The 18890-nt window shown below is 44.3% G+C and overlaps 1 protein-coding gene across 1 annotated transcript in view; it reads right to left on the reverse strand.

The window, feature by feature from the left end:
* CREBBP (CREB binding protein) overlaps positions 1–18890 on the reverse strand; it is a 116390-nt gene that overhangs the window by 82237 nt on the left and 15263 nt on the right. The window contains exon 2 of the mRNA XM_061152730.1: positions 8814–9526. Coding sequence (XP_061008713.1) covers positions 8814–9526 — 713 coding nt within the window. The remainder of the gene's footprint in view (positions 1–8813; positions 9527–18890) is intronic.

The following is an 18890-nucleotide window of genomic DNA, read 5'->3' on the forward strand; positions in this document are numbered from 1 at the left end:
CCAATCCTTTAGAAACATAAAAACCATTCTTAGGTTATGGGCCACATTTGGCCCATGGGCTACAAATTTGCTGATTCCTGGACTATAATTCAGAAACAGACCCCTCCTTATCCAGTCAATTCCATTCCTAGTTATTTATCCAAGAGAAATGAAAACTTATATGTCCACACAAAGACTTATACAAAAGTGTTCACAGAAGCTTTATTCTTAACAGCTCTAAACTAGAAACCACCACAATGTCCATGAATAGGAAACTAAATAAGCAATCACGGTATAGTCACACAATGGAACACCAACAGTAAAAAGAACTACTGAATTCAGGCAACAACATGCATGAATCTCAAAAACACTCTGAGCAAAAAAGAAGCCCCACCAAAAACAAGCCCCACGCTACCAAATTCCATTTATATGAAGTTTGAGAACAGGTAAAACTCATCCATGGTGAAGAAATGGGTGGTGAGGAAAAGGGAGGAATACCAAAGGGACTTTTTGGCTAATGATTCGCCCTGTATCGTGATAGGGGTATGGATAACATTGGCATAAGTCTTGACAAATCAAACTGTAATGCTTCAGATCTGTGCATTTCACTCTATGTAAATTATACTTTTAAAAATAATAAAAGTAAAACAATAAGTATTTTAAAAATTAATACATGTAGGTCTCTAACCCCCGATTCTAATTGATGACCTCTAGTTAGAAAGTAATAGGGTTGATTGGTTTTTCTTACAAGTATACTCTTCAAAGTAGTCACCCTAGAGACTTATCAAATCAAAGAACTCAATGTTGCTATTTTGCAAAACATTCAGTTTATGCTACAGAAAATAATCAGTTACAAAGTCAATTGAAAAAAAGAAAGGTAACTCCAACTCTGATTTTAAAAAGAGGTAAGTAATTATGGATAAAAGACTGCTAGGGAAAACATCAAAAAGTTAATACCAATTATGAAGGATTATTGGCAGTGGTTTCTTCTCTAGACCTACAATTTTTGTTCAATCAATTATGTTTTTAATTAAAAAATAATTCTCTGAAAACAGCAGAAAAGCAGTCTCATCACTTCAAATGTTAATTATCTCAAATCCTTTAGGTAAGAAAGCATCTGGCCAGCTAACTAACCCAGTCTTCTCTGAAAGTTTTCAGTAAACCCAGACACCAAGAACTATACATACCCCATTCTCATTTAATCAGCACATCAATTCTATGAGATAGATATTACTATCCACTTTCAATCTACACAATTCTCAAAGGCAGATATTACTATTATGCTCATTTAAAAGACAAACAATTAACATGCAGAGTGATTACATGATTTTCCCATGGCTAATAATTAGTGATGCAGGGAGTCCAGATTCCAACCTCTGCTCTCAAGCACTCAGCTGCACTCCGTGTGGGGAGGCGGCCTGGACCACCGCTGAAGATGAAGATGAGACGACAGCGGGGACAGGAGCTGCAGCTGGCCAGGGCTCTCTGTGCAAAGCCATGACCCGCACATACACAATGTCATTTAAAAGTTTAAAAAAAAAAAAAAAAAAAAAAAGTTTTTAAAAATAAATTCATGCCTAAATATCATGGGAAGTTCAGCACATCCTGACTCACATATTCTCTGTGAAAGTCATGCTAAGATGACTGAACCAGTAGAAGACTACTTAACAGTTTTACCAAAACCTGTGTCTACAATAGCTCTATAATCATACCACAGCTCACTGGAGTATTTCTAAGCTTTCAGTTCTTTTGTTCTATAAAGTCACCAGCTACTTCCACTGTGATCTTTTTTAGAAAGGCCAAATTAGGATTTACTCAATAAAGAATATCCTTTTTTTTTTGGTGCTACTTCAAGGATTAGATGAGATGACATTACATGAAAAAGAGAAAAGCATCAGACAAATGTACAGGATTATTTCTCTTGCTACTAAATGTTAGAAATGTTCAATTATCATTCCAAAATAGAAAAGGCGGGTCATTCATCCCGATAACCAATTTGGCTCTACTCCTCCCGTCGTGACAACATGCTGCTAATCCATCCCTTCAGCACGACAGTTCTGGGAGTGCAGTCCCAGCAGCAACTACAGTCACCTAGGAGCTGGCCGTACCCCAAACCTACTGAAGAAGGAACTCTGGGGAGCCCCAGCATGCTGGGTTACCAAGCCCGCAGTGACTGTGCTGAACGCCAAGTTTGAGAAACACTGCTTTATCCCATCTGACCAAAATGCTGGCTGACTGACCAGGGGGTCTAGATCTAAATCAAAACCTTCATCCCTATGGGACAGCTCTAGGGAAAGCCAGGCCCCTGTTTTCTAACTACTTTCTAAAAAAAGAATAATATTTCAAAAGCCTTATCAAAAACAAGTCCTAATCTAACCCTTTGTGAAGAGGGCTTACCATACAAACTATTTTGGTCCCTTATTTCTTATACATTACTTATAAGAAAGGACTGAAGGGATTTCTGAAGCTGCAAAAGCACTTACCAGCCTTGGAACTGGACAGACTCTGGACCCCTTGCCCAGACTCTGGACCCCTTGCCCAGATACTCCGCAATACTTTCCTCTTCCTATCAGTGTCTGCTTCCTCTGCCACCTCTCTGCGCATGGCAACAACACCTCCAGGCAAGAGAACTTGCGTACAGCTTCCAATCCCCACTTTAAATATATTTTTTTGCTCTCCTCCTAAAAGACAAGTTTTGATTCTCTACAGAAAAGTAAAGCATGCTACCAAAAAGGTAACATACGAGGTTTCCTACGGTTGAAACAGAGGCACACAGAATGGAGGGAGCGGAGGGATGCTGATCAACTCCCCATGATCAGCCAGCACAGCCAGGAGAGGATTCCACAAAGCCTGGCTGAAAGGGATAGTGAAAGTCACTCAGTCGTGTCCGACTCTCTGTGACCCCATGGACTATACAGTCCATGGATTTCTCCAGGCCAGAATACTGGAGTGGGTAGCCTTTCCCTTCTCCAGGGGATCTGCCCAACCCAGGGATCGAACCCAGGTCTCCTGCATTGCAGGTGGATTCTTCACCAGCTGAGCCACAAGGGAAGCCGTCCATGATGTTTGTGATTATTTCCACTTTCTCATTCCTAATTTTGTGCGACTCTTAAAGAAAACATTTAAAATAGAAAACACAAGCCATTTCAACAACATGCCAATAATGTTAACAAAGAATGATATGATTTAAATGAACTAATTTCTCCTCTCCATTCTGTGTGCTTCTATTTCTAATCTGTAAAATGGGAGTAGTACCCACTTTTTATTTTTAATGAAGAGTAGAAGTTAAATGCTTTGAGTGTTTCCTCAGAACAAAAACAAACTTAAATTTTTCTAAAACAAAAAGATATTGATTCAAGACCAAGAGTCTAATGGAGTACTGTCAAAGATCTTAAGTCACCCTCTAGGGAGAAAAACTTCAGGCCCATACAGCTTTTGTATAGATGAAGCTTCTCAGTTCTTCAAGGAACAGATCACTTAAATTCCAAACTGTTTCAGAGAACAGATATGAACATCTTCCAAACTCTTTCTGACCAATTTAACACAACTCTGATCAGAAAACCTGACAAAACAGACAAAAAAGAATTAGGGATCAATCTCACTATTAGTGAGAAGCAAAAATTCTAAATGAATGCTAGTCAATAAAATCCAGCAAAATTAACTTAATTTCACAATTATAGAGATGGTTCAACTAGACAGTAGGAAATCTGAGATAATTTGCCACATAAATAAAACAAAGGAGAAAAAAATCACAGGGTAATTATAGATGTCAAAAGGGACTCTGATAAAATCCAACATCCAACAAATGAGGAATAGATTATGACCCAATTTAAAAAGACTGAAAACCAAAGCTCACGTTATACTTAATAATAAAACACTACATACATCTCTATTTAAATCAGAGACAAGACAGGGATGCCCAAGAGCATAAACACTGGTAGAAATACTGCCAAGGAGAAGACAAAAGTACCAATAACGCAAAAGATAACTGTCTACTAGGAAAAACCTAAGAGAACCACCTGAAAAAGTATTGGAACAAGAGAATTCCATCAAGTGGCCAGATTACTGAAGTGACATATATATGTTAACATCTTTTCCTATATTAAAACAACAGTCAATTAGGTAATGAAATAGAACTCATGTCCAAAAGCAAGGATAAACCCATGAATACATCCAGAAACTAACTTAGTAAAAAAAAAAAAAAAAAAAAGGTGTATTACTTATATAAAGAAAACTATAGTATGCTTCTGAGCAACGTAAGACTCTCATAAAAAGACATAAAAGACAAAGCTTGCATGAACAGGATAAGACAACTCAGAAAAAAGATAGACTAGTAACACTAAATAAATGCACTGGGCTAACTAATTTGGAAAAATGTACACAAAGCTAGATTTCTATTAATAGAGAAACTCAAGCCAAAATGAATTCTGGGTTAAAGATTCAAGGTATAAAGGGAAAAAGTATATAATACTCCCTTTTGGAATAGAAAAGCATTTCCAAGCATGACATAAAACCCAAAAGACGTAAAGGGAAAAAACGGATAAATTTGTTTCTATAAAAACTGAAAACATCCATTTGGTAAAAACTCAGAACTATGCGGCCATTCTGGCAAGTAAAAAAGGGGGAAACACTTTCCCTCATTAAAAGACTTTAGCTTTTTAAAAAAAATTATAATACTTTCAGGAAAAAAAAAATGAGTGACTTAATATTTTTAGGGCTTCTCTGATAGTTCAGTTGGTAAACAATCCACCTGCAATGCAGGAGACCCTGGTTTGATTCCTGGGCCGGGAAGATTCACTGGAGAATGGATACGCTTCCCACTCCAGTATTCGTGGGCTTCCCTGGTGGCTCAGCTGGTAAAGAATCCACTTGCAATGCAGGAGACCTGGGTTTGATCCCTGGGTTGGGAAGATCCTCTGGAGAAGGAGGGAAAGGCTACCCACTCCAGTATTCTGGCCTAGAGAATTCCATGGACTGTATAGGCCATGTGGTCACAAAGAGTTGAACACAACTGAGCAACTTTCACACACACTATGCTTGATTTTGCTTCTCTCATCTCACTTTATATGCTTTTTGCTTCTAATTTTTTGTCTTTAGACTTTAGCTTTTAATACGCAAAAATATTAAGAGTACAAACCAACAAGTAAAAATGGGAAACAAGACAACAGGAAAACTGACAGAGAATCTGAGCAACAGCAAAATAGAAAAGCCCATGAATTTATGACAAAACATTGTGCCTAAGAGAACAGCAAATCAGTAAAAAAAAAAAAAAAATGCCATCAGTGTTGGTGAGAATTTGAGGCACAGGGACTCATCTGCTGTTGGTTAGGGTGTAATCTGCATGTTTTTGGAGAGGATCTGTGCTTAAATATATATGCTTATTAAAAATGTCAATATCCTTTAATCCAGAAATTTCACCCCCAAATCTCTCCAGCAGATACGTCCAGCTATACAAATATATGTACACAAATCAAAAACCAAACATATAGCATCAAAACACACAGCTATTGGGGCATTAGTCATACAAATTAAGACACAGCCAAATCAGGGACTACTCCCACGCCATACCTAGTGAGGAGGACTGAGAGCTCTATCTAACAGGCAACAGCTTCCAACCGACACTGCTGAGGGGTGGAAAGGACGTGTGCACACACATACATGCGATGGGGTGTGGGGGAGGGGAGAGGTTATACTATACTGTGTTTAGAAGCGGTACACACACACACACACACACACAACCTCTCTGTGCCTGGATACATACAGACCATCTCTGGCAGGACAGATAAGAAATAGTAGCTGCCTTCCGTGAGAGAATTTGGGAGAACCAAGGGTCAAAAATTAAGGGAGACTAACTTTTCAGTTCTTATCCTTAATGCTGATTTTTTTAAAAAATTTGACTCAGTTGTTAAACCACATGCATGATTACTTTCTAAAGACAAAACCATTAACAAAGCCTCTGACCCAGTAACTTCACTTTTCAGAATTTACCTCACAATGTACGTGGATATGCCTACATGAGGACAGTCACTGCAGCACTGCCTGTACTAATGGAATGTCAGAAAGAATCCAAATGTTCCTCATCAGGGTACATGAACTATGGTGCATCACAAAATACACTACCTTGCTATCAGTAGGAAAACAAGAAAAATCTGTGCCCAGTGGCATGGAAAGGCATTTCGTGGTCTATTGTTACCTAAAACGGCAAGGTGCTCAGCTCATGTAGTCTGGTTCTGTTTTGTATATTAAAAAAGGACCTGTGTTAACATATTTGTACAGAAGCAGTTAGCTGTAAGCAGAGAGGGGCTGCTCTTTTTTAACTATTTACATTATTTTATAGGAAATCTGCATATCCTTTGTACCAATAATTTTTTTAAACAAAATTACCTTTTTAAAAAAAGTTTCTTTTTCCCTCTGTGCATTTAAAATCTTACTCAGTTTAAAATGAACTTGTCTCACTCCTACTATTTGTCCACCACTGTTAGTTCTTTTGTCCCAACCAAAGGCCACGATAACTTTCAAAAATGCCACCTCCCACCCCTTCTTCGCCATCGGCCTCTTTGGGACAGGAGATGGCTATGCCACAGCAGTCACGTGGCTTACCATCCTCACACCGAACACTCGCTGCTGTCTACAGACAGATCACGCTGCATAAAAGAATGAAAACGCTGGGCAGACAGAGGAACATGGGGTGAGGGAGACATGATCAGCAATGCCCAGACTGCAGGAAACTCCCAGAACAAAGAACAAGCAAAACCACCAGATCTGTCAACAAATAAACTGTAAGAATTCTAGAGATTAACAGTTTCTTAAGAGCCACAGCAACTGAATAAAAGATAGGTTATTCAATTTGGGGGGAGGGGAGTCTGTAATAACAAATCACGACACATGCAACCCCTGGAAAACTGAGTATCTAGAGGACACTGATGACACAAGGAAATCACTTATGTGCGTGTGACAGTGTACTCTGCCCAGGTGTGCCAAGTCCAACATTCAGGAATACGTAAACACACACAATCAATGGCTCTCCAAATGTGGTCAAGGGACTCAGTTCCTTTCAAGGGTTGAAACTATTTTCATAAAACACTAAGACAATTATTTGCCTTTTTTGCTCTCATCCTCTCACAAGAGGCTCTGTGACATGTGACATCACTACAATGGCTAATGAACATTTGTGTTGTAAAATTCTCTTTTAGTATCTAATGTGGCAAATATGGACAGATAATCCACATTTTAAAGAAAACTCCTCAGTGATTTCTGAGATCACTCAGGAGCCCTGTTTATTTTTGTGTGTGACTGAAATTCTCCAGAACACCTTTTCGTAACTGAGCATGTGGAACAGCGACCAGTGAATCAGGAAGGAACAAACATCAATCTACCCACGAAGCCTAAACCAAAGAAACCTCTTCTCAATTCAACTCCAAACGCGCATGCACACACAGACCCCTCTTCAAACACCAGGGACAACAAAAATTTGAGTTCACATTTCCCCTTAATGACACTTCAAAAGAGATAAATGAAATTTGAATGTTTAGAATTACTTCACTTTTACTTCCTCAGTTAAAAAAAATCCTCTTCTTAGCTAAGCCAGTCACAGGGCTCACAGCTGTCCCCTAGTGCCGGCATCAACCTCATGGGGAAACTGCTCTACGCTGACCTCTCCCTTCCCCTTATCTGGGACTCATCAAATTCAAACAGTTCTGCTGTTCTGGAATCTGCTGCACCAAACACTGCCTAAAACAGGGGCACTGGGGGCAGCAGCTGAGCATCTTCTCAGCGCATCCCAGTGGTCGGCGCCTGGCGGGTCAGCCCGTGCTCTGTCCCTTGAAAGCCAAAGTGTCAGTTGCTCAGCCGGGTCTGACTCTTTGCGACCCCATGGACTACAGCCCACCAGGCTTCTCTGTCCATGGGATTCTCCAGGCAAGAATCCTGGAGTGGGCTGCCATTTCCTCCTCCAGGGGGCCTTCCCTACCCAGGGACTGGGCCCAGGTCTGCTGCACCGCAGCGGATTCTCTACCGCCTGAGCCACTACGGCAGCTCGCATCCTGCCCCGTGTCCGCTCTCACTCTTCCGGAGGCCCCTCTCCACCCTGGCATCTGCCTTCCCTGCTCTCCACATGCAGTTCCTACACTGCACACCAGCTGCGGGGCCCTTCTCGGGGCAGAGCTCCACGCTGCACCGCCATCACACCCCAAGTCAGCAGCTCCGAGCGCCTCCCGGCTCCAGGCGGCGTGTACGCCGCTGCTCTGGGACCCCGTCTGGAGCACCGCTGCTGAGTCTCCTCTGGGACCCGAGGCCCCACACTGCCCCTGGCTCTGCCACGCCACCCCTTCCTGTGAAGCACGGCAGGAGCTAACCAGCTTGGAACCCAGCTTCCTCGCTGGTAAAACGGAGGCGGTGGCAAAAGACATCAGGCCAGCTGGCTGTAACACAGGAAGGGCATGAAGAGGACGGCCCTGGCTGGTGGCGGGAGGTGACGGCAGAGCGCCTCTGCCGGGCTCACTAACGCCACAGACGGCCAACTCCCCACCAAGTTGCCTCTCAATCACGTGGTCCTATCTCCACACGTTCGTCTCAGAGGCTGAAAACTGGCCCTCGGCCCCCACCCCCCCACTGTGTTCTCAACCGTCTGCCGTCTGACGTGTAGGCTAGCCTACTGCTGGCTTCTTCACCAGTTCCCACATTAAAGACACGGCAGGGATCCATATGCTGGGAAGAAGGACATGGAACGCCAAATCCATCCCTTTCGAGAAGGAGGGGCAGGAGGAACACCTAGAGGAGGACAGGAATGTGCCCCTGGTTAGCAGGATGCCTGCAAATTACTGACGCTCGCTTACCTTGCTCATGCCTCCAGCCTGCGCGGTGTTCAGCCCTGCATGACTGGCCATTTGCGGTGAAACTTGGGTCAACGTCTCAGCCAGCACACTGCTCGTGGCCCCCTGCATGGCCGGAGTAGGGTATGGCATCCCAGCTCCCCTTCCTCGGCCAGCAGCCCCGAGAGATCCATTCATGACCTGCGCCTGTCCTTGCTGGGCCTGGTTCATTAAACTGTGGCCAGAGTTACTATTGAGGAGGCCTGGGTGGGTCTGGTTAAAGTTTGTATTCATGCAGATCCCAGGTCCCGTCTGCGACGTGGCAGGGCTGCTGGTTACCAGCCCCACTTGCTTTTGTGCTTGCGGATTCAGTGCTTGGGAAGCAGGAGGAGTGGGCCCGGAGGTGCTGGCTGCCTGCTTGGGCAGGCTGGGGGCGGAAGAATCTCCCTGGTTCAGAGGGCTCTTGCCCATGGCACCCAGACTGGCCATGTTGGCACTGCTGGGCTGCCCCTGGGCCTGGCCGCCGAGGCCTTGCTGCGCGGGGCTGCTGGCACTCACATTGCCTATTCCCGGGTTGATGCTGGAGCTGCTGCCTCCTCGCAGGAGCTCGGACAGTTGTTTATGTTTGGAAGCAGCATCTGGAACGAGGTTCCCACTGTTTAAAAGGCTTAATTCTCCTCCATTGGGGATCAGCTCATCAGGAAGATCATTTTCCAAGTCAAACAATGATCCAAAATCTAGAAATGAAACAGAAACAGAAATGAGAAACTAAGCAACCATAATCGCTCTCCAACCGTCACATGTTACTACAAACGTAACCTAAAGGGGCATTTAACACGGAACACTCGCATGTCTTACGAATAATGTCAAAATGATCTGAAAGTTCATTTGGGAAAATAAAACAAAAGTATTTTTCAAATTCTGAAGAAGGGGAAGTTAAAGAGAGAGGAGAGGAAGGCTATCTAAAATGATAGACTCTATCCTATAGTCTAAAACAATAAAGAGTGTGGGGTAAGGCAAATACAAATTAAAGGAATACAATGGAAATTTAACAAGTTCGCTGAATTATGATGTTAAAATGCTTCAAGAATGTGTGTAAAACAGTAACTGGGCATCAGGTTAGACCAACAGCAATCTGAGAAAATTAAAGCCCAGCCTTGAGTGAATATATATATATTTACATATTTATATAGGAAGTAATTTATATATATATATATAAAATTTATATATATATATAGGAAGTAAATTGTTTAAAAAAAAAAATTGCCTTAACAGAAAATGAGATTCCTCAAACTACTAAAGCTACAGGAAGTAGATATACACAGAAATTAAAAATAATTAAAAGAAAATAGGAGCTTAAAAACTATACAGAAAGGGTTAAAGTCAATCTTATAGAAAGATAGAAAGCACACCTCCCAAGAATAAATATGCAACAGATATACAAGCACATAAGTATCACAAAGGAAGATAAAACAGTAAACAAAAGAGACCATCCTTCCTAGTCATCAAACATGAAAATTATAGCAACTCCTTTTTTCCAGTCTCTCTCAAAGTAACACTTCTCTTATGTGGCCTATATGTGTCATCCCTAGTCCTTCACTGACCACGCACTGTTCAAATAACAACCTGGCCATGCGTGCAAGTGCAGAGGACAAGATGTGCAGAAATACAGTCACCATGGAATTATTTGTAACATCAAAATAAACACAGACTATACTCAGAAGCAGGTTAACCTACTGGTTATCACAGCTCAAGACCCAGACTGCCAGTGTCTGGATGCCGGCTCTGCCTCCTGCTCCCCACTTACCAGCTGTGTGACCTTGGTTAAGTCACATAGGCTTTCTATGCCTCAGTTTCCTCATCTAGAAATTGGAAGTGATAATGGCTACTATACCTCAGAGGGCTGCTATGAGGACTAAATGAATTAATACATGGAAATCACTTAAACAGTGCCTGTGGGTGCTAAGGGTTCACAAAATATTGGCTATTTGTGTGTGCTTCCTAAGTCGCTTCAGTCGTGTTTGACTGTGACCCCGTGGACTGCAGCCCGCCAGGCTCCTCTGTCCATGGGATTCTCCAGGCAAGAACACTGGAGTGGGTTGCCGTGCCCTCCTCCAGGGGACCTTCCTGACCCAGGGATCCAACTCCTGGCTCCTGTGGCTCCTGCACCACAGGCAAATTACTGCTGAGCCACCGGGGAAGCCCTCAGCTATTATCATTATTACCATCCAATAACAGAGGCTTAATAAGCTGCTGTACAATAGAAACTAGAGAACATTATACATCCATTAACATATGAAGACTGTACAAATATAGGAAAATGTTTTGTGTTATATAAAAACATGCAAATGAAACTGTATGCAGAATGGCACACAGAGTAAGATTAGAACTAAAGTGCGTGCATGTGGGCAGCAGCTGAAAAGTAACCTGCCAAAAATAGGTGCAAGGGTAAAATGGGGGGTGATGTGTGCAAGCGACTTCTTATAAAATTTAACAAGCCACTCCCCCTGCCACCAGCCACTTTTAGAAAATTGAAAACCTTTTTCTCCAAGGTGCAGACTCTTCTGACTATCTTCCCCAACCAGCTCCTCAGCTGGCTGCCTGGGACGTTCCTTTCAGGAAGGGCATGGACTTCCAGTCCAAGGCGCAAAAACCACCAGACCACCTTCCCCGCGGCAAGTGACACAGTCCCAGCTACGGAAACCGAAGGCAAGTGGGCCAAGGCATTCTGGAGATGGTTCTCCTTCCCAATGCTAAGGGATGCTCAGAAGATGACCTCCCACTCTTCACTAGATTTCATCCCAGAATTGCAGAAACGCTCTTCAGCCAGGAAAGAAGACAGGGCTCGCGTGCTAAGGATGGCTGCAGGGCAAACACAAGCACCCAGGTCCATGAAGCCACCTCTAGGCTAACACAGCCGATCCTGGAACCACCCCCCACGCCCCAACATCTTCAGACTTCCTGTAACGAGAGAAAATACACTCCTATCACTGAAGCCATTCCAGCTGCAGCCTACGGTAACTTGCAGCTGAAGGCATCTTGGTACCTTCCTCATGTCTACCGATGAAGTTCAAACTCCTTCACTCTCCTCTGCACCTGCCGGGGCACCCGACCTCCCAGCCACAATACCACAAGCCAGCATCTGCATCAGCACGCTTTCTCCTCTGCAGGTACTTTCTCGGTCTAGAAAACCTCACGTCCAGCCCTCCTTCACATTAAACAGTGACTACGGAGACGACTCCTGTAAAACCAAGCAGTCCCTTTTCAACCTCCTGAGTTCACTACACATACAGGCCTCATAAGCCACCTTGAACACATATTTAGTTCATCCTGCCTGATTGTGAGGGACTAGACACTCCTTGCACACACACTCTGCTTTGCAGAACCTCTGAGGGCAGCTGCAGATGGCATGAGCCTCACCTTTCCTCCCGAGTACTTCACTGTGTGCGCCCTAAGAACACCCTTCACACAAGCACACGACAGTTGACAAATTCAGGAAACTTAACACTGATATGGTACTTAATACTGATTGCCCTTACTCAAACCTGGCCAATTGTTCCCAAAATGTCCTTTATCACGTTTCTTTTTCCTGTTGCAAAACCCATTCCAGATAAAGAAGAAAAAAAACAATGTAAAACAATAAAAAAAAAAAAAAAAAAAAAACCATTTCAAGACCCCAACGCATTTAGGTGTCATGTCTCTGTCTCCTCCTTGACTCCAGAAAGGGCCTCCAGGCTTCGTCTTGTCTTTCGTAACTCTGAGATTTGTGAAGAGGGTAGGTCAGCTGTTCTGTAGAATGCCCCAAGTGGGGGTTGCTTCCTCAGGCTCAAGGACACTTAATCATGAAGCGACAACAGGACTCCTGGATACAGAAGACCGCAAAGAGAACCACTGACAGGGCTTCCCGCAGGCGACCACCAAGCTCCTGTGTTTCCACGTGGCTTTGGGGTTCCATTCCACAACTTCTATGCTATTGTGTCGTCCTTAAGCTGAAGATTCACTAAGGTCTCCAGACACAAAGACCACATGAAATAAAGTAAAAATAAATGAGAACAACCCTCTAACATAACTAACATTTGTATTTGTTGCCTCCCATATGTACACACATTTTTACTGACCACTCTTTCAGAAAAATCAAGTGTGTGTGTATGTTTAATGCAATGCTTCTTAATCTATGAACATGAAAATGAAACTCATTTAAACAAAGACAATGGAAGCCACTTATGACAGACACCAGATTTCCTTATCTGCCAGGAGGGGATGCAGTGTCAAGCACTAGAGACCAGAAGGAGGGAGTGAGCTACAAATACTGTACATTCGAAGTTTGGAATAGCCTGTGGATGCTCCTGACTGACTCTTTCAAGAGTCCCAAAGCACTTTTCCAGGAGAGAGCGGGCAGGCCAGGACAATGGCAGGTAAATTCAGAAGAACAGATAACCACAGCAAGGTCAACAACAGGGTCCCCAGTCCAGCGTGGGAAGTGGGAGTCGGAAATGGGAATGCAGAAAGAACACTTGCAGGCAGAGCACGGGAGTGCAAACCCTGGCTGAAGCAATCAGCCCCACGTCCCTGGGCAAACAGCTTAATCTCTGCGTCTTAATTCCCTCAACTGTGAGACAGGGACAATGGTATCCCGGGGCTACGCGCTGAGAGCAGGAAAGGGGCGCTCTGCCACTGACACCAGTTATCTAAAGGCCATCCTGCACAGAAACTTTCTTACCTTTAACAGCTCACCCACGTGCTGCCTCTCTCAAACTGATGCATTTTCTTTTACGGTTTTATCTTGCCCTAGTCCCAGTACAGCTGCACCTTCTATGTCTGCGCCTCGTTTCTGGTTTTGGTTTTTACTGGTCTGCCACACTGTGTCCACAGTGACCACTCCTTCTCACCCTGTTTCAGCACAAGCACATCTCACAGCTGTCTGGGTGCAGGAAGGGTTGACTAACTCTGCTGCGTCCTCACCTACCCAGTCCAGACATGTGTGAACACACTAAGAGCCACATACATGATGTACAGTCTCTGTAACAGACAGAACAGGGTGTGCAGCGCTTGTGGAAGGCATATCCACACTCACACCATCACACTTTCCTCACCATTACTCTCCCTGTTCTCTAGTTCAAAACAAACCATGACACAGGAGAGCGAAGCAGGAGAGCCGGGCTGTTGCAACACAACACAGCTGTGCTTTCCACACACCCAGTGTCCCCACAAACAGGCTGGGCAAACACCAGTCTGAGTCATCGCAAGTTCTGAAAATTCAAGATTGAGCACCAACACTTCCAATCCCAGGAAGTTCCTGTCTCTCCACCACATCAGCAGGGGATGGGCCCAGGAGAGGGCAAAGCTGAGGCTGCAAGGGATTTGGGGTCACCCTCAGCAGATGAGCCCCGTCACACAGCCACCAGCAGATGCTGTGTCCATAGCCATAGCCGGGAACAGGAATTCTCACCCCCTCGGGACTTTCCCGCTGCACCAAGGAATTCAAGATAGAACATACACACGTTGGGGAGTCACCTCCAACTGGAGGAGGTGCCTCCTGCCTCGGTCAGCTCCCCGAGGAGTCACAAGTGACTCTTCATTTGGGGCTGGAGGCACTGGGAGAAGAAGGGGTGCGGGGCTGAACCTCTTCCCTCCCCCTCTCCGCCAGGTCCAGACTCCCCTGTGCCTCTTGTGCCTCTGAGCTAAGCTGACCCGGGGAAAGCAGCTGTGGACGCTCAGGCTCCACCACGCCCCGCGAGGCTGCGGCGCCCGTGGCAGCAGCTCAGGAAGGAGAAAGCTCCGCCTCAGAGCAGAACGGCTTCACCACGCAGGACCACGAGGGCCCTCTCCCCTCTGGACCACAGAGACCTCAGTCCAGGGACGGTCACACCAAACACTGACCCCCCCCCCCCCCCCATGCTGCAAGACCCATTCCGATGCATTGCAACCAGAAGGCAGCATTTCACCTTAAGGAATGAACTACTCTGATAGAGACACTGGAAAAGGCTTTTCATTTTACAAATCAAATACCTGGCAGGTGACTGACCCAATCTTTCCAGCCAGTAACATCTGAAAAGTTTTGTTTGAAAGGAGTTGTTTCAAATGCATCAGCTAATTAAACAAACCATCTAGAAGATACTTCTTCCCTCAGGTTTTCTGAATTCTCCTCTTTCTGTCAATATATCTTATTTTCTTTGCATTGCATTTAGAGCCCCAGGTCCTCCACGCTGGCAGAACTGATTTTTCTCTCAAAACGTGTACAAACCAGTTTATTACACTCTGTACTGGCCAGAAGTATGAACTCGTCCACAGTCTACAGACATAATGGGTGAATCTTAAAATTGTACTATCAACTTCTTGTTACAACTCATGAGGCTGTAAACGCCACAAACACAGGGATGAGGTCAGTGCCCAGTGCCCATCACCCCATGCTTAGCACAGAGGTGCCCTGGACAGCTAACTGCAAGCCAAATGAGAACACAGGCGGGAGAAGAGTGCCTAAGCTACAGGCGATACACAATATCAATGTTAACAAGTTACTTTGTCTAGGCCAAGAGGGCAAGCAGTAATTTTAACATTTATTACTGTTTTCCTAAAACAGAAACAAGGAGAACAAAATTTAACAAGGAATTTTCTTGAAATGTTACATTATTTTGCTCATCTTCCTCTTCACACCTTCTTCCTGCTGCCTCTCTATCTTCCAGAAAACCAGCCAAGTCTATTTCCCTCTCTGGCTACATCTTGGCATCAATGACCCTCTACTGGTAATGCAAAGATTAAAAAGCATAATGGAGAAGGAGACGGCGGTATTGGAAATAAACTACCCAAGAGTTTACACACTGCTTTGTGTAAGTGTTTCTCTACCTCTGAGCATGAAACTCCCCTCCCAAGGAAGGGTATATTCTCTTCCCCCCTTACCCCTATTTCTCTATGCAGCCCTTTTGCCCCGTGAAAAAGGTCTGCTTTCTTTAAAATCCTTTCAGAATTCTCTAGATTCTCTTTGGCATTATTAAATGCATCTCTTAAATCTTTCAAAAGCTGAGCATCTTTATTCATCAACCTTGGAAATTTTTACAAAGAGAATTTTAATTCCTGAGTCAAAACTGGATTAAAATAAATAAAGAAAAACCACCTTGATCCAAAAAGGGCAATGCTTCCTGAAAAAGCTCACATCTAAAGACGAGGAATCCACAGAGTGTTAGACATTTTCACAGGGTTTTCAGTCTTAGGTGATCTGGAGACCATTCCAGGCCTCGTCAGTGCATTTATGAACATACTGCTAATCAGACACCAACAACAGAGGGAGCAGAGTCTGGGGCGGTGAGGAAAGTACCCAGCCAGTCTCACTCAGGTCCATCTCCGTCACCTACTCCTGCCTTCCCCATGTGTGTTCCTTAGCTCTAACCTGGAAAGGAAAATTGTACCTGCCTCTAGGATCACTGAAGAAGGAATTAAGTCATACACTGTGTACACAGCACTTAGCCTGGCATGCAGTGAGGGCTCAGTAAATATTAGTCATTAGTATTACTGTCACTGCCCCATCTTCCGAACTTGCTATGAAGACTGAAAGATACCACGCACCAAGGACCTGGCACCCTACGCCTGGTACACAGTTCATGCCAGCAATCGTATTTTCTGTATGGTAAAGCCCTAAAAATCTGACAATTCTACTCAATTTAATGCTCATATTGCTTTGAAAATTCTCAAAGATTCTGCAAATAAATAAAGGAACAACTTTCCAACAATGGAGAAATAAATTTTTTCAAAAAAATTTAAAGAAAAAGAGCACTCTTTTATTGGCATTTATGCCATTATAAATAAACTTCGGGCATTTAATCACATTCTTAAAAGACATCTAATCTAACCCCCCGCCCTTTTTTGGTTACAATAACTATTAGGAAATAATTAAAAGCAAATTCTTTCTAAAATCGTCTATGATTCAGGCTTCAATATTTAATGCAAATACATAAATTAGTAAAAATAAGGTTTTACTTTATTCTGAACAGTGATTTTATATTGAACAACAACAACAAAATGCCCTTCCTCAAGGTCACTATCTGCCCAAGAGCCAAAGTGGGCTCAGCCAGGCGATCCCCCTCCTCCCAGGCTTTCTTCAGTGAGAGTGAGTCCCTGCTCTCAAGGCCTTCGTTCCAGGCAGGGATGGCCAGGTTCACCTGAGACTTGTATGAAAGGATTATAAGATAAGACTGAGTGGAAGATCTCTGTCACACTGGACCCTCAATCAGGAGAGTCCTGGACTTGCAGCCAGCTTCCTACCTCATTTGATTCACTCAGAAGCCCCAGGGAAGGGGAAGTGCCATTTCCCAGACAGCTTAGGACAATTTACAGTTTCCTAAATGAGGTCTATGTGCTGCCTCCCTCAGCCCTGAGGGGAGGAGAAAAGCCTTCCTGGGACAAAGGTGGGAAAGAAGGTACTGTCAGAAGGCACGGCCACCATCAGACCAACCTTCAGCTCCCGCGACGGCGGCCAGATGCCTTGGCCTGTAGAAAGGGGCTCACTGTTCTCCACATCCCGGCAGAGAAGGGCAGTGCTGGCAGCCCAGGTGAAAGTCCGAGAGGAGGAGGATGTGGGGGTGCAGCGAGGATTCAGCCTCTGCAGAAGCAACCCCTAACCTCAGGTGCTAGGCCACCTCAGACTACTGGCCGCACCGTACGTACAAGCAAGCCAGAGACGGGTCCCCTGGCCCAAATGCTGGGAGCTGCAGCTGGTAGGTAGCAGTCCCGTGTCTGGAGAAAGAAGAACAGCCTTATTCTGAACTTAGAGGTGTCAGTGTACAACATATGGCAGTGTGTGGGGGCTAGGAGAGAAATGAATGCATTTAGTCTAAAAAGTACACCAACATCCAGACAATGGAATATTATTCAGTTCTAAAAAAAAAAAAAAAAATGAGTTATCAGACCATGAAAAGACATGGAGGAACCTGAAAAGCACTTTACTAAATCAAAGAATACAATCTGAAAGACTACATACTACATGATTTCAACTATATGACATTCTGGAAAAGGCAAAACTACGGAGCTGCTGCTGCGTCGCTTCAGTCGTGTCCGACTCTGCGACCCCACAGATGGCAGCCCACCAGGCTCCGCCGTCCCTGGGGTTCTCCAAGCAAGAACACTGGAGTGGGCTGCCATTTCCTTCTCCAAAGGAGGCAGTAACAATAATCAATGATTGCCAGGAGTTTGCTTTTTTTGGTGGGGGGGATAAATTAGAAGGAACACAGGGGATCAGTTGTCGTTCAGTCGGTAAGTAACCCCATGGGCTGGAGCCTGTCAGGCTCCTCCGTTCACGGGAGCTCCTCTTGCATGGGATTTCCCCACCATTCCCTTCTCCTGGGGATCTTCCTGGCCCAGGGATTGAACCTGCATCTCCTGCACTGTGGGCAGATTCTTCACCATGAAACCACCAGGTAAGCCCAGGGGATTTTTAGGGCAGTGAAGAAAACGCTGCATGACACTCTAACGATGGATACATGCCATTGCACCTTCATCCAAACACATGGAATACACCAAGCCAAGAGTGAACCCTAAAGTAAACTATGGACTCGGGATAATTATGATGTATCAATGAGGTTCATCAATCATACCAAGCGTACACTCTGGTGGGGGATGCTGATGATGGGAAGATTATGCATGGGTAGGGGGAGGAAGCATACGTGGGAAATCTCTGTACAACCTTCCCCTCAATTTTGCTCTGAACCTGAAAGTGTCCTAAAAAATTGTCTTAAAGGGGAAAAAAAAAGGGTATGCCATAAAATTACAGATAAATCACAAATGACTGAGAGGTACAAAATGATAGAGAATCACAAGCTGAAGAATAACTTGAGGATTTATCAGCTATATTAATAACATGCACGAAATACCCAGTGATGTCTATGCCGGGTTTAAGTGTGCTGCTTTTAAAGCTTTAAGGCTCACCAACATACAAACTCTTTGGAGGACAATTTGATGATACGATCAAAATTACAAATGCATGTTCCTTTCCATCATTAATTCCACTTTGAGAAATCTGTCCTACAGACACGTGTAGCTGAGGAGAGCGATTCATTATGGCCCTGATGAAACTGGAAAGCTGACCATCCACCAGTGGGGAGCAGACTGAAC

Source organism: Dama dama, chromosome 10, assembly GCF_033118175.1.
Source record: "Dama dama isolate Ldn47 chromosome 10, ASM3311817v1, whole genome shotgun sequence".
NCBI lineage: Eukaryota > Metazoa > Chordata > Mammalia > Artiodactyla > Cervidae > Dama > Dama dama.